We start from the raw sequence: 26405 nt of genomic DNA, 5'->3' as shown, positions 1-26405 counted from the left end.
CCCCTGCTTTATCTCTGTCCTCACCACGGTCCAAGTCTCCCAATTCGCTTGGACAAGGCACTCTAGAAGGAAGCAGACATTTTTATGTCACACCGCCTGACTCTGAGTGTTGGGTTTTGAGAATATCCATGTAAATAAAGCACGTCTGCTTCTACTGTTACGTCCTGAGCGCTGGTGATGGCCAGACCAGAATACTCAGGTGACTTTCTGCCGAGTTCTTCATTGTCTTCCATAGCATGCCGGGATACACAGATCTATTGAAAAAAACCCTTTGCTCTATCTGATGTCTCTTTCTTCTTAGATTAAATTTTAAAAATGTACAGATGTTAATTTAATTCCTGGATATATCACACAATCGTAAACTCAAACCACCCAGAATGGTGAAAGTGGTCTACATAAAAGGGCCTATCTCATTCATCTATCCTGATTGGCCATGATTAGTGGGGAAAGGGGTTGGTTAGGCTTGGTGGGTAAAGTTAAGCAGGCTGTGAATGAATCATGAGATTAAATAACTGCCCATATTTCCTCTCTGCGGCCCTCATACAAGAAGGAAAAGCCCAGAGTGACCAAGAAAGGGTCTTCATATCAACCTAAAGGAAGCCGCTCAATTTACAGCAGCTGGAAACTAATCAGGACAGGAGAAGTAGTTTAGCCCATCGCTCCCATCAGAAGAAAACAGAGTACAAGTCTGAAGTATCTGAAAATCCCAGTGTTTCAGATTAATGATTACAGGTTTCTTGTGTCCTAAGTATCGAGCAGGCCATAGGGGTAGGAAAGTTCAGGTCTCTGAATCACCACACAACTGCTCACTACACAACTAGTCCCTCCGGGTTAAAGAGAAGCTGGGGTGTGGCCCAGGTGTTCAAACATTGTTCATCAGGACACAGACAGTTTGGTCCCAGGAGCATGTAAAGTACTTCACTGTATGAAGTCCTTGGCTCTCTCGGGCTGCACACAGTGGGCAGGTGAAGAACTAAGTACAGCAGCCAGCATCAGTAGGACCAGAAGCTCTCACTGTTATCAATCACTATGACACTGCACATTATCTTTGTACAGATCCAAACACAAAAGTATTCCAGGAAGAAAAAAAAATCCAAATGAGCACTTTAGGTGTCAAGAGTGCACGTAACGCCATCACATAAGCCTTTCATCAGCAAGGGTAGTGTTCTAATATATATTTTTAATACTTTCTATTGTCTGCTCAAAATATGTTTTATTTTAAAAGAAAAGGAATGTAAGGCATCTAAGTGATACCTAAATAAAATTATTATAACTGAGTTAATACAGCTAATTCATAAAAATACGATACAAGACACCAGGAATTAAAAACCGTGTTTGCTTAAATCTTAAGCCCTTTATTTACTACAACGCAGAACATTTTACTTTTCAATTTCAGTGAGTTGCGGGTGGGGCTTTCTGTTTTCGCTTTTTGACATTTCTTTTTAATGTATCCAACAGAATACAAGAACCAATAACTGTTAGTAACATCAGTGAATTAGAACACGTACAAAATCAAATCTCGTTTGGAACGAGGCTAAAACAACTGGTCAGCAGACCCTTCTCTCTTGCCCAATACCCACAACATATGAATAGCCACCAAACAACCCCAGACAGGAAAGGGACAAAATTGCTGAAGGCTTCCATTTTATACATCATGAGATAGTGACAAAACGTAGATGGCCCCTAGCCACTCAATGGATTTGCCAATCCTAAATTGCTCCGAAATTCTTTACATGTTGTGCAATGATTCCTCCAAATAGCTTTTCGTGTTTAATAAAAATGTCATCCAGACATCCTTTGACTTCAGTGCACGACGTACAAATGGTCATATCCATCGCACACACAAATAATGAGGAGACTCAGGAGATATGTGAAAATGAAAAGAAATAATTTGGCAGTATGCTAGTGAAAAATACACATTCCTTGGCAACTATCCAGTTTTGGAAGCCATATCCAGCTCTGACCCAGGAAGTCTGATGGACTCCCCTTGGTTTGCACTAACTAGGGCCCATCCCCGATATCACGCCATCTTTTTCTGGCATACATTCCAGTCTTTGGAAATATGAAATACCCCTAGATAAAGCACCCTCCTCCGAGACAATCTCACTCAAAGGTCCTGACGCAAATCTTAAATTAGTGCAGGCAGGCATGAGGGCTCCTAGGAAATGTCCCCAGAATGACACATGAATGCACTTGTTAAAGGTACCCGATGAGTCTACATGCCGTCTCATTAAATTAAAAGCACCTGTGTATTTATACGATGCATCCAATGGCTTACACATTAGGATTCTAGAAATAATACATGTCTTATAGCAAAAAATATACATATAATAATCCACCTGTAGTTTATATAAATGATGAAATGTTTTGAATATATCTATATATCTATATATATGTACACGTATATACTCTGTGTATTTGCAGAATCAGGCACACAAATACTACAGTCCTTCATTGGCTCTTCCGTGTCTGTGTCAAAGACACTGGATTTCAAAGTCTTATGGACTAGAACAAAGGTCATCGCTGAGGACAGAGGACTGGCTTGATGCACCTTCCCTTATGAAGGACCAGATTTGCTGGGCAGTGGCACCCTGCGATGCACGGTTTATTACAGGGGCCAATCTCATTCCAGTTGTCACACGTCTTCACACACCCTGGGCCGCAGGTATCATACACAGCACCATGCTTGCACTGGGTAGCTAAAAGAGAGGGAACAAAGGTGCTGTGAATAAATGGCCATGGCAGCTCACCTTCTGCGGGAGACAAGTCTTGTGGCTATGCAGAGACTCTGCCTCTGCTGCAAAGTTCAGATTTACATTTTAATGAGGGAGTAAGGAACCGGGGCATTTTGTTTTGAACACCTTGGGAATTAACAAAACCAAAGACCTGTCCCCTGGGCCAATGAACCATAAAACAAGAATAATAGTAATTGAAGCCCTCCATTTCTAGGTAAGGGAGACCATCAATTTGCAAGGCTGTTAGAAAATAGGTAAGGTTGTTTAATTACTTCAAAATACCATCACAATTTAAACATGAATAATCCTTCCTGTTAGTTATTATGAGGAAAAATATCACACACAGCTATTTCAACATTCAAAGTATACAACTATACACACACACACACACACACACACACCTAAATAGGTGGCACATTTTAAATCAAAGTGATTATACGTTGAATGAATCAACCTGAGACAAGTTAGAGGAAGAGCAGGAGAGTTCCAGAGGTAGAAGAGTCAGGTGTGTGACCTCAGAAGGGTGGCTGGCTGGGTCAGAAAGAACTAAAGCAGAGAGAATGACACAGGCAAGTCCTATGGTTTGAGATCTTTGTTGGCTTAGAACTGAAATGATCCAAGTAATATTTTCTGAGATGCTGAAAATGTAGGGATAGCCTCACCAGAGAGCAACAATACCAACATTCTGCAAATTTTGTGAAAACTTGAACTTTTCCAACTCTTGTTAGCTCCATTGACAAAGACAGACATGGGTCATTGTCAGCAGTAGGAATTGGACGTGTGTGAGAATTCGGAGCAGGGATTCTCCAGAAACACCAACAACGCCCCAAACATCATTTGACGTGTTTTTGAACAAAACTAATAACAGTGGAGAGTCCATTTTCCTTGGTTTAGTTTCTCTGTTTTAGTTTGTATAGTATGAAGACAAACCTTCTAAGGAATTGATTCCGTGACCCTAAGTCTTACAACTGTTTGTTTTTAGTCTTTGGGTCTTTTGAATAATGCATTTAAAGTTATCGTAAGCACTGCTATCTGTCCATATTTAACTAATAGTGAGCTAATAGGATGCATTAAGTACATTCTACGAGGGCTTCCAGGATTCCTGTAGCTCTAGTTAAAACCAAACAAAGAAAGAGGTGGCCGGGCAAGAGTTATCAGCTGTGTCTCATGCATGTTTCCTATTAATCATTGTTTGAAACAGTATGAGAACCTCTCCATCCCTCTCCCTCTCCTTCTTCCTTTTCCCTCTATCTTCCCTCCTCCCCCCTCTTTCCTCAATCCTCTTCCCTCTACCTCTCTTTTCTTCCTCTCCCCTCTCTTCCTTCTCAACTCCACACCCCCTCTAGACCATTAAAGGAAAACACTGCTTCTTTTTTATGACACTGGATAAAGAGATGAGGACAAGGAATATGGAGACCAGCATTTCTCCTCCTTCAACACTCAGGATTTCTGTACCTGTGACATCTTTTAACCTCTTCACTGAATATTTTAAAAGTCCTCTTCCCAGTGATTAACAGAATACCCTATATTTGTACCTACTGAATAATTTGGGAAAGCCCCTAGCTGAAAATCAGTCTGACATATGGTCTGCATCAATGCTGTTACCTTTCTCTAAAACAATAATGGTCACCGCTGGAAATTACTGCAGTGCTGGTGAAGCCAGGGCCATGCTTCAGATCAACTCAATTAGAAAGAATCTCTGAAGATGGTAAGGTGGGACTAGGATGTCAAGCACTTAAAAGAAATACTCCCACTTGCCCCACCAGACAGACTGGTGATTTTAACATGCAGTCAGGATTGAGACTAGACCTGTAAGTGGCTTTCACATCCATGCCCCCCATCACTGCAGAGATGGACAATCATTGATTACTTCCAAAGCAGGTACAAAAAGGAAGGTCCTCTGTGTTCCCATCATGGTCCTCCTCAAACTCCATGGCAACACGTCCTGATCCATGACATGTAGCCACTGTTACCGTCTGGTTTACTTGGGTCAAGGGCCTGAGTTTCCTTTACCAACCTATGGCCTTTCATTCACACACACAGCCCTGCTGACTGTGGAGTCCTCTGTAACTCTCTGCTATCCTGCTGCTTGCCTATTCCTCTTCTCCCTCTCTGTTAAACAAAGCCATCCCTGATCCCAGTGCTTGCCCTGCTCTGTAATCCACTAACACTGTGAACCCATGTCTGCCCCACTCTGTAATCCACTAACACCATGAACCCATGCCCGCCCCACTCTGTAATCCATTAACACTATAAACCTATGTCTGGCCCACTCTGTAATCCACTAACACCATGAACCCATGTCCACCCCACTCTGTAATCCACTAACACTGTGAACCCATGTCTGCCCCGCTCTGTAATCCACTAATACTGTGAACCCATGTCCATCCTCACCCTCCACTTTATTGAAGCCATTCCTTCCAAACTTTTCAGCCATTACTGCTGACACCCCAAGAGCTTTCATTCACCAAAAAGCCACTCAGTCATTTTGTCTATTTTGCTTATGACATTGTGTGCCCTCTGGTTCCTGGCTAACCTTTTACAGATGCACTCATCTCATGGGTACCTGTGCTTGATCTTAGCACTAAATATTAAAATTGCCTCCTAGCCTGTTCCCCTGAACCCTCCCTTTTCCTTTCCAGCTCCAATTCCAGTTTTATCCCTGTTTTCTAGTTATAGAGCTGCAAATCTTCTATCAATCTTCTCTAATTCTTTCCCTGATCTAATTCCTTATCTAAATTCAAATGTCACTTCCATCAAATAGTTTCTGAAAACCCCACATGCCATTATTTTCTCTGGATCTCATAGCATTTGGAAATTATGCTTGCTTATTTGAACAGTCCAATAACAATGCAGTGATGGTGTGTGTTTGTGTGTGTGTGTGTGTGTGTGTGTGTGTGTGTGTGTGTGTGAGAGAGAGAGAGAGAGAGAGAGAGAGAGAGAGACAGAGAGAGAGACAGAGAGAGAGAGAGAGAGGCAGACAGAAAGAGAAAATTAGAGAAATAGAAACAGAGAGACAGAGACAGAACATGTGGGTATGAGTGTGTGGGAGTGTATATATCTGTGTGTGTGCAGTTATGTCTTGAGTATGTGAGTGTGAGGTTGAGGGTGTGTGTGTGTGTGTGTGTGTGTGTGAGAGAGAGAGAGAGAGAGAGAGAGAGAGAGAGTTGCTTCAGTATGTGTTTTGTTTTCTTTAAATATGGATTTTGATGGAACTCCTGTCTTTGACAAGAAAATCAAGGACTTTATAGGTTGAGCTATGCTCCCAGCCCTGCAGCTGTGATTTTTAGAGAAACTCACAGGATTCCCTCACAGTTCTTTGAAAATATATCAATTTCTAGTCACATATTTCAAAACTTTCTCCTGAGTTTGCAGCAAAATCTCTGTAGTTATAGATTTAAAAGTGATTCTAAAAGTCACTTTGAGAAGCTGAACAGAGGCCTGGGTTCCTGAGGGCAGAGTTCTTACCCCTATACCTCAGGGACTGAGTACAGGGGACACTCCAGCATGTGCTTATTAAATTATTCATATCTGTTTATTTATCTTTTATCTAACTTCAGGGGCTTCATTCTACTGGCATCCAAGGCTTTCCTCTATGTCCAACGTGAATTCCCTCTGTTGATTGTCAAGTTCATTTCCACACTTCCATTTCTTGGCTGTCTTTGAGCTTTTGTCCACTCAGTACTTTGTCCCCTTTAGCTCTTGTTGTTATAGGGACATTTCTCAGAAATACTCCGTCTTTCCAGACATCTCTTTTCCTTATAGATATGACCTATCCTGTGTCCTCTGTCCTAAAATCCCAATTCCTTTTTCTAGCCCCACCATCTAGCTTCCATAAAGGACCCCTTATCTTTTCCATATCATGCACAGACATCTTTTACCATCTAAGAGTAGAAAGTAGGCTGCAGAGGATGAAGAAGTACAAGGATCAAACAAGATCTATGATACAATGTCATCTTAATTTCAATTCAAATTAAATCAGTAAACTTCTATTGAGTAACAGATGTGAGCCAGACATCACATCTGAAATCCAGATACTGGGCTCAGAAGCAGAAAGGAGACACTGACACATACCCAGATCCATAATTTGATGTCAGATGCACAGTTCTAGAGAGTGAAAGAGAAGAGAGAAAAGTCTGACTTGATACTGAGCATTGGGTGAGGTCAAGGGAGACTGAAGAGAAAAAAATCCCTGTGAGGTAAAGTAAGCAGTGGGGCTGGTGACATAGTTCAGTATCCTCTTAGCATGTGCAAGGCCCTGGGTTTGAATACTAGCAGTGCAAATTGTTGTAGTCGTCGTCGTCGTCGTCGTCGTCGTCGTCGTCGTCGTCATCATCATCATCATCAGTGGAAACTTGTAAGACCAAAAAACATTAGAAAGAGCTTCCCTGGTAGAAGGATCCATTACTCAGAGTTTAGTGTGGACCCGACCAGGTAACACAGGTGTGATCCTTGAACCAGTGTTCATGGGATAAGGGATGAACCTTGCCTTGGTAGGTGTGGAATTTCAGGAGGGAGAATGATGACAGAGAAAGCTTGGACAGCTCTTAAGCTGAAGGAAGCTATGAGGTTGATCTTCGTTTCAGCCCAACGTGTCGATGATCATAGAAAGCAAGTACCAACTGGATCCCTTGTTTGCCCTCTGTGAATCTATTTGCTTTTTAAACTCATAAATGAAAAATGTAATTTTTAACACACATATGATTTGCTTTGCTTGCATGCCTTTGACAGATTTCATTTGGTTAAATCCCTTTTCTTTTCAAGATCAGGAAAACAGCAAGGTTTAGTGTTCATGTAGCCTGCAGGGACATTCATCAGCTACAGTGATTCTTAAAGACGTTACTCAAAGGTATACCAATTTCTTCAATAAGCCACTCTCTGTGTCCTCTGGAACTAGGCTGTTTCTAGGCTCCACTCTTTTGCCTGGGTGCTGATTGATGGTCACAATGCCCAACAATACCTCATGAATTCACAGGAAGCATCTAGTCGGCCATGGGTAAGCTCCAGGTATAGCATTAGGCAGAGTGGATGTAGGAGAGAAACTAGAAACAATTGTGAGACAGGGAAGCAAGGAAAAAAAGAAGACAATTGGTCAAGCAACACCCAACATCCACAGCGCTGTGGAGGAACGCAGAAGCCAGCACCTCTTCCATGTATTAAATCTGTTGGTGAATGTGCATGACAGGTATTGACAGCTGCACATAGGGATAGATATTCTGCTAAGCATGGCAATGTAAGACACGAGAGACCACATCCTAATATTTTTTATGGAATCAGATGGTCCTAAGAAACACCGACCAGGAATCAAGTGACCAAAGTGAATGGAGACCCGCTGTATCCATCCCTTTCCTTTAGTTTTCTTGCTTCTCTGTGTTCTTGCAGTGATACCAATTAACTTACCTTCTCACTTTCTGGCTCTTAAGACATTATTAGTGAATTGCTTAACATTCTAAGATTCCATATCTTTATCCACAAAACATGGCCAAGTTCACAAGTACGTTCTCCAACTATAACTCGTGAACTCACAGGAGGCATTTGAGTTCTCAATATCTTTATAAATAAGACATGGTGGAGTTCATAGTGTGACCGTCTAGGTTTTCATGGGCATGAGATACGATAAAATACATCCTAAAAAGCTAGTACACTCCTTAGCAAAGGGAACACTACGAGAAAAATAGCAGACTCTAAAAATGGTGGTTGCTAAGCACACAAAGTGTCACTGTAGTTATTAGCATTATTAATTTTATATTTAGTAATTCTCCGACTTGATTTGAATTGCATTAGGCCCTCTGGGCACACAGGTACTGGTGTGTCAACAGCAGTGATGGTGTTAAAATCCAGGGGAACCTTTAAAATGTCCCTTGTGCACTTGGAGTTTCCCTCCTCATTTGTTTCTCCTTTGTTCAACTCCCAAGTTTGTTTGTTTTTTTTTACAGTAGAGACCACTTTTCTGTCTCATCAGCCTTAAGTACTACCATGACTCAAAGCACCTAGAGGCTGAAATCAAGTAAATTGTACTTTTACAGTCTCCATTACCCTAGATGAATCTGAATAAAGTTCTATGAGACATGCACCAAGCTCTGGAAGTTTACTTTTCAACGTGCCAACTGACAATCTGTGGAAGTCTTGTGTGTGTGTGTGTGTGTGTGTGTGTGTGTGTGTGTGTGTGTGTGTGTGTGTGCGTGCGCGCGCTAATTTTGAAAGGTAAATGGAACCTTTCCAGTGATAAACCAGCCTGCCTCAGTCTCAGACTTCGAAACTATCTTATAGTAAAAACAAACTAGTTTCATTCCTGTTTATGATTAAATCAGAAATAAAAGGCAACTATGTCTTTATTTCGAAAGGTTGATATGAGCGTATTGCTATGACCACCTTGCCATCATGTCTTCGCTTCAGGAGGCTATTATAATTAACTTGTTACGCTTATGTTCTGATTCTATAGCCCTGCCTATTTGCCTTCCAAATCCCCAATTTGAAAACCCTGTACTCCTGAACTATAAAAACCTTTATCTTCTTCATATCCAATTCTGATCTCTTAAACCCTGCCTTTAGGGAGAGACACCTCATGTACATGAGTTCTTTTAAAAAGCTTGTTTTAATTAGTCGTTTGTTTTAATTAATTTGGACATGATTTGGGTGGCCTTTTTCCTTGAATCTATAGAATTAATATTGGGACTATGTTCCTTTTCTATTACTAAATGGACTCGGTCCCTGAAGTGAATAAGTCAACATAAAAAGTGAAGTCCTCAAATGCATCATGTGTACTGAAATGATGCTCACTATAGTCCTGGGCCAAGAGGAGAGGTTTCTTATATCGTGCCTCTACTAGGATCAGAACCAAAGCCCCACGCTAACTAATGTAAGGGACAGAATCTGTCTGAGCCTCTAATACGGCAGAATGGATGTGTGCCTGTCTCCATCTATTTCATTCATTTTTCCAGAAGATTTAAGGGAAGAAGAACTCAAAGCGAGGGAGCTAAGATTAATGACGGCAAGGAAGAGCCAATCCTAAACAAGCATCACTCTCTCATAGTCGACCTCGCTTGGAGCTGTAGGTCAGAGCTCAGCCACTTGCATCATTTCTCATCAGCCTCGGCTAAGGGTGGCATAAAGTGCCTTCTCATTTATGGTCTGAGCTAAGGCTGTTAGTAGGATGATCTTGCCAGTTACAGAAACCCAAGGCTTGTTACTTCCTGGCAAATCTGGCCCTTTATACTAAAATGTTTGCCAGCGTTTGAGCTTAGATGATATGGATTCTGTTTGCTACCTTCAACGCTAAGCAGCTCTGTCACTGACGAAGCCTCTACGAGTTGGTCACTCTTCAAGATCCACACAACACACTATTCACAGCCTGGTCTGGTGAAACTCCGTAACATTCCCTTAACTTCCTGGTGGATATCACCATTATCTTAATCCAAGACACCATCAGTTGTAAACTATGACTCCATCCATGGTCCTTTCTCAACCACCTGGGATCTACACGGGCGCTTTCTCCAATCTAATTCTAGGCACCACACTGTAAAAATAAGTTTTCTTAAATCCTCGCTGGTTTCCACTTTTCTTAAAACAAAAGCTAGATTCCTTTCCACGGTCTGAAAAGCTTGTACATTCCAGCTTCCTCTCCACCTAGGCGTGTGCTTGCCTTTCCGATGATCAACAGGATCAAGCCAGAAACGATCCCTTTACAGTGTGGGAAATGCCGGGGTTTTGCTGCTCTGTGGTTGTTCACCCTGGTTCTTGTGCACAGCCTGTTTCTTTGACTCCTGCCAGTCCTTTAGAGTAACATTAAAGCACCATCTCTATTAAGAAAATGTATCTCTCTTCACTGTCCAAGTGGCTACCCGCCCTTTTCCATTTGCCTTCTACAACTCTGCATTGTTTGTTCTTTTTCCACACTCAACTATTTTCGAGTGTTGTAAGTCTTTGTTTCTGACTTCTCTCACGAGACAGCAGCACAGCACTTCAATGACAAGGAACTCATCGCATCTACTACCCACAGCATCTAGCACAATGCCCAGTGTAGCAACTTGATAACACGTATTTTGGGATGAAGAGGGCCTTCTATTTTACATATATCAAATGAGCTAGTTAATGAGGACAGAGAGCTAATAAACACTGCTGTAGGACTCTGCCTATCTGGGAGAGAAACATTCTGTTGTTTGTTCGACAACCTATTAGAGCAGATCGTGTTTATCCTGAAGACCTTAGATGACTGCGATGGTCCTGAATCTCTTTTGTTCCACACATGATCCAAGCTAGTTGTGACTGTCTGTGTTCTAAGCACATCCAGCTGTTAGCTTGAAGTTGGGAGGATTTTGCAACAGTGGAAATCCTTAAATTGTTAAAATGTGCATGTCGCAAAGCATTTGTCTTAAGTGCTGTCTACTCTGCCCCATGGGAAGCTGCTGTGTTTTGTCAAGTTGCAAGTCAGTTGAATCACCGATGGGGTTTCCCGTTGGTCAAGGAGGGGCATGGATCATTCACACCAGCACCAGCACAGCTCTCCTCTCCACCGTTACCCTGACTGTAACAATGACCTACTGTTAGATGGACCCTCCAGGGCTTTCTTACCTGCACAGCTCTGCTGAGGTTCCCAGTGCACTTTGATGCCCTCTCTCTGGCAGGCACGGGTATACGCCAGAAATGACTCACAATAGCAGTTTTTATGGACTGGACATTCGCACATGTCTGTTACACAGGACCTATGGGTCACAACAGAGAGAAAAATATTATCTTAGAATATCAACTTATCAAATATTTGAAAAGGTATCTGTGAGAAAAGGTTGGGTGAATACCGACAAAATACCTATAAAAATTCTGTAGGCAACCGTGTTTAATGAGTCTAAACACTGCGATATCAGGTTTTCATTCTTTGAGAGGGCTATGCCAAAGAACTGGTTGCCATGTCAAAAATGTTCTAATATTCTCACTGTTCAAAGAAATAACCATTCCTTGTATTTGTCTACTAAGGAGTTGGAATGTAGCTGGAGCCACTAAGCAACAGACTGTCTGATTTGACTTAATTTTAATTACCATAGATATAAAGAGCCACTGACTGTAAACCACTTACAAGCTCTTGGAGCACAGATATACTGCCATTTTTGACTGTGATGACCCAGAGAATGGCTGGCTGTACTCTAACCCAGCCAAGAACACCAAGTAATTTGATCAAAGCATGGAAGCCCATGGCTTTGGGATGTGCAATTTACACTCATTTACTCTTGCAAGATCTTGCATCCCGGTCTCCTCTTCAGGATGTCAGCTAACACATTCCCAAGAAAGCAAACATTTTAGACCTTTAGTTAGGCTGAGTGGGAAAGAGGAATGAATCGGTATCTCCAGCTTAAATTTAAATATGAAAATGAATGACCAAGATATCAATTAAGCTGAAATGTGTTTAAAGGCAAACAATGTCTCCACTAGACAGGCATCCTAGTGAACTTAAATCATGATAGAATATTACAGTTTACAAAGCGCTTTGCCAGATGGTCTGTCACAGAATAATAAACAAGGCCCACTAAGCAGAGTTGCTGTGTTTTAAATGGAGGGATCATTTTACTCAAATAAACAAATGTGCCCAAATTCATACTTTTAAGCAGTGAAAGAACAAATCAAAATCGCCCCCTGACTTTGACCCTTCTACACTTACCATATCATGCTGAGTTCCTCACCTCTGCAGGCAAATGTACCATTCAACAAAGTCTAAGCTGACTTCTAAGTAAGAGAACTCCAAGGTTAATAAAATTAAGCTAATCTTACTTTTTTTTTCTCGTCTTTGTTCAGCAATTTCCTTCCTTGCTGAACCAATTTCAAGGCTGAATGCATAAAAATAATCAAGATTTTAAGTGGCACATATGATCCTGAAAAGCATTCGGCCCATGGCCATCTGGGGCCGACATACAGATGTCTCTCTTGGTGTGGTACATGTAATCTTCTGGTTAAAGAGAGAGGTTAGTTAGCCCTAGGTATTAGTTGGTATTCTACCTGGCTCTGAACAAGAGCTAAACAGCAGAGACAATATTCAGGAACTGATGGTTGTCCAGTATACCTGTGAAATCCAGCTCTCAAACACACAGTCTTGAGAAACAGGGAGTAACAGACAAGGAGAACCAGGGCTGAGACAAAAAGAAACTTTCGCATTTTACTGATGACTGTTGCCTTAGACTCAAATGCCAAGACCGAGAAGCTGATCTCTCTCTCCTTTCTGTAGTGGTCAAAGATGCATTTCTTTATACTTTGATCCACCTCCATTGAAGAAACCCTGTGAAATTATATTCAGCAAATGTATCCAGGCCCTGAACATACAGTGATGTCTTTGTCCTAGATGTTGCCTCTGGATTTCCAAGGCAAAGCCAGATTAATCTTGTTCTGAAAGCAGCCACTCCATGTTGCCTATGTATCCTCATCAACCCCATCTCCTCTCATGTTTCAGTTTTCATTCCAGAAAAACCTCACATGTATCTATCATCATCATGCTCAGACTCCACAGACAGTGTTGTTCGCCATACCAGGCTATATCTTTATTGTTGTTCCTACTTTGCACCTCCAGTAGGTTTTTGCCTCCCCTCTTTGTGGTCTCTGAAGACATCTTTCCCCTGTATGCACAGCTTTAATTGGCCTGGTACAGGTGGGATGACATCTAATGGACCTGGTCAATGATGAAGATATATGGGAAAGGGATGGTATAAATAAGTAATTTTATTTTTCAACTGAACAATTTTACACCTAAAAGAGTAGTAATCTGTGTGAACTGAGTATCCAGACAGAAGGATTTTTCAGAACAATAAAGTCTTAGAAAAGAGACAATGCACAGAACACATGAAACTCAAGAAGGATGACCAAAATGTGGATGCTTCACTCCTTCTTTAAAAGGGGAACAAGAATACCCTTGGGAGGGAATAGGGAGGCAAAGTTTAGAACAGAGGCAGAAGGAACACCCATTCAGAGCCTGCCCCACATGTGGCCCATATATATACAGCCACCAAACTAGATAAAACGGATGAAGCAAAGAAATGCAGGCTGACAGGAACCAGATGTAGATCTCAAACCGGATGTAGATCTCTCCTGGAAGACACAGCCAGAATACAGCAAATACATAGGCGAATGCCATCAGCAAACCACTGAACTGAGAATGGGACCCCTGTTGAAGGAATCAGAGAAAGAACTGAAAGAGCTTGAAGGGGCTCGAGACCCCATATGTACAACAATGCCAAGCAACCAGAGCTTCCAGGGACTAAGCCACTACCTAAAGACTATACATGGACTGACCCTGGACTCTGACCCCATAGGTAGCAATGAATATCCTAGTAAGAGCACCAGTGGAAGGGGAAGCCCTGGGTCCTGCTAAGACTGAACCCCCAGTGAACTAGATTGTTGGGGGGAGGGCGGCAATGGGGAGGGGAACACCCATAGAGAAGGGGAAAACAGAAAAAAAAAAAAAGAAAAGAAAAGAGAAAAGAGACAATAACCTTCACTGCCCACAATAAGGATCCATTTAGACAACCTTTGGTGACTGTCCAATAAATACTCTAGAGCCATTACACTGATGTTTTGGAAACATTAACATATCAAGCAGTATTAAATTTGGCATTGTATAAACATAGAAACACAATAAAACAAAACAGATATGCTCAAATATTCATGATGGCCATCTTGGGGTGGTGAGAGTAGAGCCCCCACTATTTTTTAACTCTCTAAATACATCTTATAAGTAAAACATTAAGTACCAAAAGAAGCATGGAATATATTAGTATTTACGTCATAACTTAGAAACCTGGGTTGTAACGTGAAGTGAAACCATTAGGGAAGTTCACAGAATTCGCCTCAGTTTTAAAATAATTCTGCTAAAATATTCCCCAGTTCTCATGGGACCTGCTGATACAAACTCTGATCCTATTCACTTTGTGCTATCCTCACGCTGCCCTCCTGAGCCTGTGAACTTCACATCCAGACAGATGGAATGGATAACAGAATAATTGTACATACTTTTGCTGGATACGAAGGAATTTGTCATGAGCAAACTAAGAGCATCTTGAAATGCGCTGCAAACCGACTTCAGGAGGAGGAATGGGCGGTTATTCAACTGTTCCGTTCGTGTTTATCACACCTAATAATTCAGTGTGAGGGAAATGTAGTTTATGACATGTGGCATTGGACTGACATGCATTTCTGGGAGATTACTGTCCTTCCTTTAATTGATATGCATCACTATTGTATTATATAAAATAATCTAAATGCAGGTTATAACTTAAGTAGCAAGACTTTGATGACTTTTACTGTTGCTGAAATTTATGCCCTTTATATTTTTGCTTTTACAACATTCTCATGCAATGATTATGTTCTAATAAATAAAGAGTTTGTCAGGAGATTCAGCTGTCATTGTGCCAGCGGGGAAACATAGCTTCTACACTGAGCTTGGCCAGAAAGGCGCTGAGAGTGGAACTGCCTGCCTACTCCTTGGGTTTTCTCTGTAAAGCACGTTTTAACAACAATGGGGGCGTAGAGAAGGACACAGAGGGGGGAAAGACGCCAAAGCTATTAGAAAAAGAAAAAATAAATTCGTGTAGAACTTCTAAATTCTTAGAGGGGGATTCAAGATCTCTTCCTGGCTTCTCTCCCAGAGGAAACAGACTGAAAAATAAATGCTGTGTCTGTCACTAAACAAGTTGGTGGAGAAGAAACTGGCCAACAATCAGGCATCCTCAGAAGGCCCCTGGCCCTTGGTGTGACAAGACAAGGTCCTGGAAGGTCACTGCCCTAAGATTGAAAGCACTCCAGACCAGAATCCCAGATGCTGTTCCTGGAATGAGGAAGCCCCCAGTGCCAGTTGGATTCCTCAGTCCTGAATGAGGAGAAGCCTCCCTGATGAAGTATCGCCCATAGACCCCTGGGAAATCCAGTACCTAAGTGACCTTAAATTTGTTCAAATGAGCAGATGAATAAAGGTTTCTATCTGTTCGTCCTTCAACAAGAGCCATGCCTGGCTCTCTGCCTCTTTCGCTCAAAGACATTTGCATAACTATCTGTTTCTAGCCTCCTATAATGCAGATGAAAACTATTTCCTTCTCTGAGCCCAAGGCAGGGCTCAAAAACAAAAACAAAAATAAAACAAACAAACAAACAAACAAAAACTGGGTCAGTGGACTCCTCTCCACTTTCAGAACTTCCAGATTTCCATGATAACCAGCTCTTCTTAAAGGAGATGCCAGGAACTGATTAAATCTAACCAAAGCCACTTTCTTCAATTTTTTCCTAAATGGGTACCATTTTATTTTATTGGGTTTTTTGAGATAGGGTTTCTCTGTGTAGCTCTGGCAGTCCTGGAACTCTGTAGACCAGGCTGGCCTTGAACTCATAGAGTTCCACCTGCCTCTGCTTCTTAAGTGCTGGGATTAAAGGTGTGTGCCATCACACCCAGCTAAAATGGGTGCTTATTTAATGGTCTGACAAAAAAATTCAAGCGATGACAGACACTACTGAAAAAAGCAGGCATGTTTTCATGATAAACAAGTTACACCCATCACAATCTCAGGAGTAGTTGCTGAAGTTTTGAGAACTTGTGTTCCTAATTCATGTCTTGTTTTATAGGTTCTCAAGTACACCTGTTCATTTTCAAAAGACCCTTCAGCAGTCCAACTGCATGTATTATAGTCTTTGATTGTTCTTCAAGGCCTGCAAATGAACAGGAGTGGAGAGTGGAGACCCTGAACCATTTTAGACAAAAGTAATCAGATTAACTTGATGTCCAACTCCTAAATGATTCTGAGCTCCAATTCTTGGGGTGGGGGAGTTGCTAGATACTGAGTTTTATATTAGCAGGATTCAAAGCCATTAGAGCTGGGCCCTTCTTCATAGCTAACAACTTGAAAAATCAAAGACCGCAAGCATAAGACTTGGAGTACTGGTCAAAATAATGGGATCTGAGTCATATATCTGACCCAGAAGTTCGCTAATAGATAACCATTTAAATGTTACAAGATTATCTAGGTGATGGCCTTCTTATAAGGAACAAAAACTCCCCTGTAAGTCTTGATTCAAGTGGGTCTGTCAATCAGCTTCACAAGAAAACCCCTCAGAAAGGTATCCGTTTCAATCTGGATCACTGTGATGGTCCTTTGGATATTGTCTACCCTCACCCCTTGGGAGTGGTCCTCTTTACTCTGCTTTACTCTGCCTCTTTACTCAGCAATGAACTGTCTTCTACACTAATATATACATAGATGCACATTTACATATGTATATATATATGACATAAGTAAAAATAACAAAAGAATTGGACCTCAAGCATTCTCTTTGTCTCTTTGTGATGTACTTTTCATCCATTTACCTCTCTCTTTTCTAGTGTATATGAAAGTGACTTTCTCATTCATCCACCTGGTTCCTGGTGTGTTCCTGCAGGCTTTGTGTGTGTGTGTGTGTGTGTGTGTGTGTGTGTGTGTGTGTGTGTGTCTTTCACACAGCCAACCAGCAGCAAAACGTCAAAGGGGGTACCAAGAGTGACAGCATATTGGCGTGGGCCATCTCCGCACACTCCCGTGTGTGTGTGTGTGTGTGTGTGTGTGTGTGTGTGTGTGTGTGTGTGTGTGAGAGAGAGAGAGAGAGAGAGAGAGAGAGAGAGAGAGAGAGAGGTGGTAGTTTGATGGCTCCTTGTAAACATGTGAACTTCCTCTTATAGTAGTCAGTGCATTATCAACAGCAGGGTGAACACCTGTGGTCAGATCAGTTCATCCCAGTTTCTTAGCAGGGAACCCAAGAAAATCACTACTCCCTCCAGCCATGCTCTAAAGTAGCAACCACAGCCCATAAGTGGCTGTCTGAATAGACTAAGTAAATCGTAGCGAAATTAAGTTGTGTCCATTTATATACTCTCACTAGACACACTTGGCTGGTGACAACTACATTGGACAATTCAGAAGCTTTCCTAAACACAGAAGGTTCTCTTGGGTGGCACTAGCTAATGGAAGTCAGCTCCATGAGAACATGAAGTCACCTTTGCATCCACAGAGGGATTCTTAGTGGTAGTCAGATTATGATCAAGGGATCAAGATTACTCCTGCCTTCCGACTGGTACATCCCCCCCCCCAAAAAAAAAAGCAGAGCAGAAGCAGCAGAAGGAACATAAGTTCAGGATCAGCCTGGGCTATATAATGTGATCATCTCTTAAAAACAACAAAAAGGAAAGTTCACATTTCTTGGCTTTTGATCAAAATCCCTAGACTTTCTTACCATCTTGCTAGTCTTGCTCTAAATGCTCTTTATTTTGTGTGCTTGTTTATGATGTCTGTCATTCCAAGTTCAGTTCAAATTCCTCACACGTTCTCCTTGACTAGCCCAGGAAAGGATAGCCACACCCTTCTGAGCCCTGTAGTCATGGCACCTGCAGTTTTTGAACTTTCATAAATCCTTTCTCTCTTGGGGATGAGGAATGTATACAGTCCTTTTACATCCAGAACAGTGTTACATTTTTGGGAAGTATGCAGAAAAGCATAAATCACAGAAGAAGGAAGCATGATCACCTTGCACAATTCAGGGTTGAGCACCTGCCTCACAGACATACAGAGGGGGTAGGGCTCAGAGGGTTGGGCATTTACCTCACAGGCCATGGCTACACAAGCGGGGGAAGGAGAGGGGAGCTCACAGTGTTGAACATTAACCTCACAGGCCATGGCTCAGAGTTGAGCATTTGCCTCACAGGCGATGGCTAACACGTGGTGGGAGGGAGGGCTCACAGAATTGAGCATTTACCTCATATGCCTCACAGGCCAGGACAGTGGGGGAGGACTCACAGAGTTGAGCATTTATCCTATAGGCCATGCCTATACCCAGTGGCAGGGGGCTTACAGGGTTGAACCCTTGCCTTGTAGTTCTTGGCTACACAAGACCTAAAGATAAGCTGCTTCTGTAGAAATTCTTTCTGTTCTTGTTTTCATTTGGAACTTCTTATACTCCTGTCCTGTCTCCTAGCTGATTTTTTTCCCTTAATTTAATGATTGTGGGAAAATAAAACTTGATGAGATAATACTGATTTAATAAGATATTTTCAGAAAAACACATTCATTATGGTAAGAATAACATAACACATAGCTTTTGTGTTATTAAAGATCTTCCACTGGTGCTAAAATAAACATGGCTGTGCTTCCTAGCAACAGCAAAGCCAAGTGGACCTCCTGCTGCTTTCTCTGGCTCTAAGGGCTATTTGTGGTGAACAGAGGTGAGGGTTTCTGCTCCCAGACAAAGTGCTGAAAGGGCAGAAGGATTAACCTTTGGGATCTCTACTCTGTTTCCAGGAGATCAGGAATCAAGCCACCAGAGACAGCAGCCAAACATGGAGGAGCGCTTGCCCCTCTGCTACCACAGAGGAACTTTGCCTGACTGTATCTCTCAACCTGTAGGTCAACTTTTCTGAGACTAAGGACTAATGGGGCAGAACTTAGCAGCAGCAAAACAACTAGAAAACAGCATTGTGGCCATGGCTGGTCTTGTTATTTGTGTCTGTTCTTAGAAGCTGGTGAAACTGTCTTAGGCTGGTTGATGTTTGGGAACCGCAGAGAAGAGTTCAAAGAGAAGTGATGGGAGGCAGCCCTGGTCAAGCGGGTCAGCTACCAGGAGACTATAAAATGATTCACCTACATTTTAACCCTTGAATTTCTTCCCTCATCGTTGAACATGAGTTTCCAAGAAGCATCTAGGCCTAGTGACAATGGTGATATAGTCTATCAGTATCACATAATGCATTTAAAAAAATCTTATCCAGTTAGTAGCTGTCCCCATTCTCCTCAAAGCTACATGGATACTTAAGCACACTTGGGCTTATCCATCCACTGAACACGAGGGAAATAGCACCATAATATATAAAGAGGCTATCGGGTCCAATGACATGGACAGAGGTATGAGTTGCTTTATCAGGTTAATGAAAGGACAGAAAAGCTTGCAGAACCAAAGCAGGAAGAAATCTCTATTTCTCTTTCTAGATCCTTCTTGGGCCAGCTACCATTTGGCACCACTATGGCATTTGTCCACTGTGACACAAATACTGGCCAGCATATTATGACTGCCAGGGTTGGCAGGACAGCGCTCCAAGTCTGAGCTGCTCTGTAGTGTGTGAACAGAGCTATAGAGTACAAAGGATGGGAGTCTAGCTGGCTTTTCTTTTACAGATAAAAAACAGATTGAGGCCCAGCCTCACCCCTTCCCTTCTCCACTGTACCCTAGGTTAGACCTTTGGCTAACTCCTAAGTGAAAAGAGAGAGCTCATGATGCCTGCGCTTGTTGAAGGCAGACAGCGAGGCATATAGACTGAAATAGACAGAATTCACCAAAAAGGGGGGAGAGAGAGAGAGAGAGAGAGAGAGAGAGAGAGAGAGAGAGAGAAGAATAGAGACTAAACATAAAACTCTAAATTAAATAGTCAGTTATGGCAGAAAGCTGGGCCATTGAGAAGCTGTAGACAAATTCCATAGGGTGTGGCATGGGCAGCCAGAAGGCCTTCCTGTTGCAAGATGCCTGAGCATCTGTGGAACTAGCTTGGTTACAGAACAAGGGCGAGGCAACTCCAGGAAAGGGAGGGGCTGTGGGGTGGGGTTTCCAGATCTTCACACCCTGGATTGGACAATCACATGGTCAATTTCTCAACGTACACAGATGCGCAAACAATACACAAAGGAGTCTCACTGGACAACCCTGTGGTCTAAAGGGACAGCCTGGCTGTGACATTTCTTTATTCTAGGATCCAGTCCTCCTCCAGAGATCAGATCTGCCTCCTGGAATGGCACAGAATGAACCCCTGTGTGCCAGGCTGCAATGACCCTTCCATTGCTTCCAAGGAAACAAGTTTATGAGGTTATCTTCCTGCCCTCAGAGGCCTTCCTTCCCTGAAAACTGCCCTATTCCTGCTTTTGGAATAGTGAGAGTGTAGCAGCTAAGTTAACAAAAGCCCTACCAAACCATCTCGATAGTGAGTTATTTACAGCGAATGCCTGCTGTAATTGCCAGACTCTTTTACACATTAGACTATGCTGCTCACAGGGAACTTTTAAAAAAGAAAACTACTTAGGACTACAGATACTGGGAAATCCTGGTCTACTTTTAGGTTTGTGATACAAGGTCTCACTGTGTAGCCCACATTGCTACACAGCTCTCAATCCTCTGCCTCTGTCTGTTGTGTGCTGGGAATACAGAGCGTGCACTACTGCACCTCACACAAATTGATTTTTGAATCATTATAACATTGCCTGAGAGATAAATGGCTTTGCCTGAATAGCAGAAGTTAGTAAAGCATGAGAAACCCAGCACTGGCCATCATCCCCTGGTCTGCTTTGGAAGCTGATACTTTTGTGGACTCACATAGGCCTCTATGACTACAGAGACTTCTTTTAAAGGTGACACAGCTTACTGTTGCTTTAACTTTTATAATGAATCGGTGCGATCATATGAAATAGTGGGCTTCTTTATTAAACTTTCATACATGTATGTCTTTGCACTTTGCTCATGTGCATGTGCTTACACAGCCATTAGCTGGCCTCATTCTTCATCCCCATTCTGTACATGGAACACAGGGTGTCTGTTTCCCCTCCCGTTACCTTTTCGTGTCCCCTCTTCCCTGTGGAGAGTTTCCTTGCCCTATATAGCGCCTTCTATTTTTAGCCAAGGATATGAATTTTAAAAAAAAGTCCTACATGTGTCTGTCCATCAGAGTTGTGATTTTTAACAACCATCATGCTTATTCTGGAACCTGAAAGGTGCCCCTTCCTCATAAGGTCACATATCAGACTCATGTCCTATCAAGACACTGGTCCCCGAAGTTAAGGCTGGCACGTTTAATTTTTATCCCATTCTTAGGCTATGATGTCAAAGATGCCCTGACTAGAGACTCTAATCCAACATTATTGAGACAAGGAATGCTGGAAATTTCAGATTTTTTCAGTTAATTCTGAAATGTGTGTGTGTGTGTGTGTGTGTGTGTGTGTGTGTGTGTGTGTGTGTGTGTGTGTGTAAATAATAAGGCATTATTTCTGGACACCAAAGCCAAGTCTAAAACACAAATTAATTCCACTTTACATAGACCTTGTGTACACAGCTACAGTTACGTCCCCCTTAATGCTCTTGTGGTTAAATTGAAACCCATCGCATGCAGTGAGGTGCAGAATTTGTGCAATATTCCTCTGGAGGCATCACATCGGTGCTCAGAAGGTTCAGAGTTGGAGGCATGCTCACCCTGTAAAAACTGTCATATAGTTAGGCATAAGTCATTAGCTCTGGATGGCAAATGGTTGCTACAGGTGGGAGCCTCATCTTTTTGAATGGTGTAGCCGCTGGGGACTAGTTGGGAGGGATAAAGGGTTTAGGAAGAAAGGAAGAGATTACCAGCGGGTAAAAGGGTTTGGATGTAATTAGAATGTTTGGCAACTGCCAAACAAGTATTTTAAAAGAAAGAAATACATCTTGGAAAGTGAGCTGTCCTTACTCAACTATGAAGTATGGCTGTGCCAGGAAGAAGCTGACAGTGACTGTAGGCATTTGCTGTGCTGTCTCTCCCCCAGAGTTAACGCACCATGTCTCTTTGAGCTGCTCTTGGCAGGGCCTGGCATAGCTTGCTAAAGGAGGGTCTCGCTCATCAGCCAGGGACAGGAAAACCTGGTCACTACCCCCCTCTAGTGGTCACAAGTTAAGCATGCCTGGTAGCAGTAAATTTTTATTCCAACATTTGCTTCTAAATCAGAAGTCTCACTTTCTTGGAGGGTATATGATAAAGGACCACATAAAAATGGCTGTCTGGAAGAAAATCAATCACTTTTCTCTTAAATTCATGTTCAATCCATCACTGTCATGCTCACCGTAGAACAATTGTAGGACCAGTCGACGAACGCCCTGTAATCTAAGGGTCTGCCCTTGGAGCCTGCCAAGAAACCTGGGAGCTTGGAATCTCAGAGTCTCACTCCTCCAGAGGACAGAGTTAGTGCTGTACGAGTGGGAGACGCTTAGACTCTATCATTTAAGCAAATTTCGTTTTGCCAAGGCATTGAGCTTTATGTATTTTGGCTTGACAACCAAACAACAAAAAAATCCTTAACTCCAACCTGCCTAGCCCGAGAAAAACATCCTCCATCATAGAAGGAAGGAAAGACAGAGTGGGCGGGCACACTACTCCCATGTGCTTAGCACAACACTCTGGCCACTGTGTGGGAAGCTTTCTCTACCTAGGTCTCAGCTCTGCCCTCTAGTGTAGTTCAGTTCTGGCCCCGTCTATTAAGGTGGCTATCACGATGTATCCAGATGGACAGCCAAAGAGAATTGATCCACAGCCCCAAATGTGTGTGGGGATAGGTGGGTAGGAGCAGTCCTGCCCAGCAGGACCACCTTCCGGGGAGGGCTGCACAGCTTTCCTGCTCTCCCACTGGCCCACCTTCTCATACCCAGCAGTCTAGAAGCACTCACGTCCTAAACTGCTTGAGATTTTACAGAGACTTCATTTCATTGGTGCAAATCATTGCATTCTTGCTATAGATACTCAACTCATAGTCTCATCTCCCCACAGATTTTTCTGACACAACAGGGAAAGTGAAAGGGCCAGGAGACAGGTAAGAGTTCTGGGTTCAAAATGTAAGGGAATGCTTTCTCTTAGACTCCAGAAGGTGCTAGGCAAGTGTTTGAGAACAAGTGCCTTCTTGTTCTAGGGGATGAGGAGAGACCAGCAGCTCCTGTAGTTCTTCCTATAGCTCTTGGAAGAGCAGCACATGTGGACACAAGTTTCTAAGTTGTATGTATGTGTATTCGTGGGAATAGAAGTGGAGTAACATAACATGAATCTAGAAAGGGGACCATGAGAAAGGGATAAGAGGCTTGGGTGATATAATGATATATCACGTGATATGAACATGGAAAGGAAATCCTGAAAATGGAGGGATACAGGCAGGGAGATGGGGGAGGGGGCAGGATCGACCAATGCAAGTATATATGAAGATTCCATAAGGAGGGGCTCAGTCAGTAAAGGTTTTTCCTTACAAACACAGGGGCCTGAGTCCATCCCCCAGAACTCACATAAGACTATCAGCATGGTAGAGAGCTCTTATAATCTCAGTGCTGGAGAAGCAGGAGGATCCCTGGGGCTTGCTTGCTGGCCAGTTAGTCTAAATTAATTAGTGGGCTCCATGCCAATGACAGGTGGCTGACATTCCTGAAAATGGGAAGTAAAGTTGTTCTCTGTTCACAATGTACCACACCTGGTACATAAGCAAGCACCTGCACATGCATGAACAGGCACACACACTCACATGCACACATACACATGTGCACATAAAATTTTAATGTCATAGGAAAACATGTTATTTTATATGTTGTTGAAACATAAATAAATAAATATTAAAAAATGAAAATGCTACCTTTGTGAGAAGTGGGGTAAAAGACACACTGGTTTCTCTCTGTTCTTTTTTTTTTTTTCATACAACTAAATGTGGGTCTGCAATTGTTTCAAATAAAACAGGAGAAAGAAGAAAGGAAACTGGAGTGGGGCACAAAGAAACAAAGGGAAGATAAATGTCTTGTTTAATGTGACATAATTAGAAGCACAATCTGTTACCACAATAAAGAAGAAAGTAAAGACATTTATGTGCCTGATGCTTGACCAACTCCATTTCTGGGTCTGCACTTAGCATAAATACACATGAAGTTCAGTAACTTATAAGGTTTGCTGATGAGGCTGTAGGTCAGGATGGTAACCACCTTTGGAGTGAGGAATAGACAGGTACATGGATGGAGAGAGAGAGAGAGAGAGAGAGAGAGAGAGAGAGAGAGAGAGAGAGAGAATATAGACCAACTTACCCAGTTGTGTGCTCTTGGGCACAATATCTTCCCTCTCATGAAATCACTTACTTTGAGTCACACAGACAAGTATATAACAAGACATATGGTCTATGCTGCTAATTTCTAATGAAAAGAGGAAAAAAAAGAGCTATAGCTGTTGCTAGAGAGGAACAAGGCAAGGCAGAAACCACTTGCCATTACCCCTGCTTGAGTCAAGGGCAGGCAAGATGGGGCACGGTGCTGTCTTTTTTATGGTTCCAGGGTGCTGTTCCTCTGCCCCACTCTCAGGGGCTTCATGAGGTTGGCCTCTCGTATCACAGCACAACTCTCACCATTCTGGCAACAGTGTGGGTGTGCCCAAGGGCTCCGGGAGTGAGGGAGAGGAAAGACACAGAAGGCATGCAGTATCCCTGGCCACACACTAGCCACACGCAGTAGCCGCCACCCACCTCTGCTTCAAAGGGCTGGTCCTCCCATAGGCCTTTCTCACATTAAGCAGTGGCTGTCTGCCAAGCCCCACAACCCGCAGAGGCACAAATCCTCCACCATGTGCCTTAATAATAGGGCGGCGGCGGCAGCAGTGGCGGCTGTTCCCAGAGGATGTGGTGCTGGGATGAGCTTTTTCAGATGCTGGGAGCCTTTCATCAAGACTTCTGTGTCTTTTGGCTCCAAAATAAACCAGTATTCACATCCATTCACTGCATAAGGAAAGGTCTTTCACACCATGCGCTTTGGACAGCCATGGATGCTCCACGATAATCAGTCGGCTGGACCCAAAGAGAGCTGCTCATCCCAGAACCTATCCCCACCCAACCCACAGTGCTGAAGCAGACATTTTCAACTCAAAGTAAAGGAAATCATCCACTAGAGGTTCCAACGGCAAATTAGACATTATAACCCACTAGCCTCAGGGCCAGCCTCTTAGATAGGACCCAAAAGGTAGAAAGAAAAACTCGCTTCCAGAAGCAACTAGGAGAGGTCTGAAAGTCCTCAACTCTTGTCCAAAACTATATTGCTGTTGTCCACATCCCTAATAAGTGGCAAAATGTGTATTCAAAGCCTGTCCAGCACTTCATCCTCTGTGTTCTATAGCCCATCCTATTCCTAGATTATTCTTCTGCTGCCTCTGGTTAAAACCTGTCCCCTCTTCAACAGCAGCCCAATAGATTTCTCAGAGAAGGCTTCTGGAATACCCTTACCACATGAGGTGACCCCAAGACTTCCTCTGATACTCTGCATGCCTCTTATCACACCTGCAACTGTGTCCTCATGTGATTGGTTCCACTTGAGCTCCAGGTCAGACAAGCCTTGTTCACCAATTCCCCCACTCTGTGCAGTCCCTAGCCCTGAGTACATACTCACGACCTATTCCCTGAGTGCATCATTCACACCCACTCGTAATGAGTGGTAAAGTGGGGACTGAGGAGAAGCACAGGAAAGAGATGTTGGTGGTAAATAGGTGAGGAGACTGGGTAGCTGGCTGAGTAGTGGCGGTGGGGACTGAAGAAGAGGGGAAAAGCCCTAAGAGGTGAAATAAAATCACCATCCTACTAGTGGCTAGTGTCAAATCCCAAGGAAGGAAAGAAGAAAGAAAGGAAGAGAAAAAAACATAAAAAGTCCTGTGCAAGGAAGATGAGAATTTGCTTTTTCAGAGGACAGTGTGACAAGACCAACATAACCATCAGTAGTTAAAGAGGAATAACAAAAGCCCTGTGTAAATTTCCATCAGAGAGAGCAGAAGTGAATGAGATTTACAGACGTCTACAGATGAGGAAAGCCTGAAGATACGATACCTCTACAGAATGAGAATGCACACACACACACACACACACACACACACACACACACGTATACACACATCCACATCCACAC

General features: G+C 42.8%; 1 protein-coding gene across 2 annotated transcripts in view; it reads right to left on the bottom strand.

Moving 5' to 3' along the window:
* Window positions 1-1322: 1322 nt before the first annotated feature.
* Window positions 1323-26405, bottom strand: part of Bmper (BMP-binding endothelial regulator) — a 248005-nt gene continuing 222922 nt past the window's right edge. The window contains exons 13-14 of one of the 2 annotated variants that reach the window (XM_087560859.1): window positions 11307-11437; window positions 1323-2699 (exon numbers count right to left, since the gene is read on the bottom strand). In XM_087560859.1, coding sequence (XP_087416985.1) covers window positions 2518-2699; window positions 11307-11437 — 313 coding nt within the window. In that variant the 3' untranslated portion in view covers window positions 1323-2517. 2 annotated transcript variants of the gene reach the window in all.

Source organism: Rattus norvegicus, chromosome 8, assembly GCF_021556685.1.
Source record: "Rattus norvegicus strain SHRSP/BbbUtx chromosome 8, alternate assembly SHRSP_T2T, whole genome shotgun sequence".
Lineage (NCBI taxonomy): Eukaryota > Metazoa > Chordata > Mammalia > Rodentia > Muridae > Rattus > Rattus norvegicus.
Note: the sequence above shows the minus strand (reverse complement) of the source record. Positions and strands in the feature narration are given on the sequence as shown.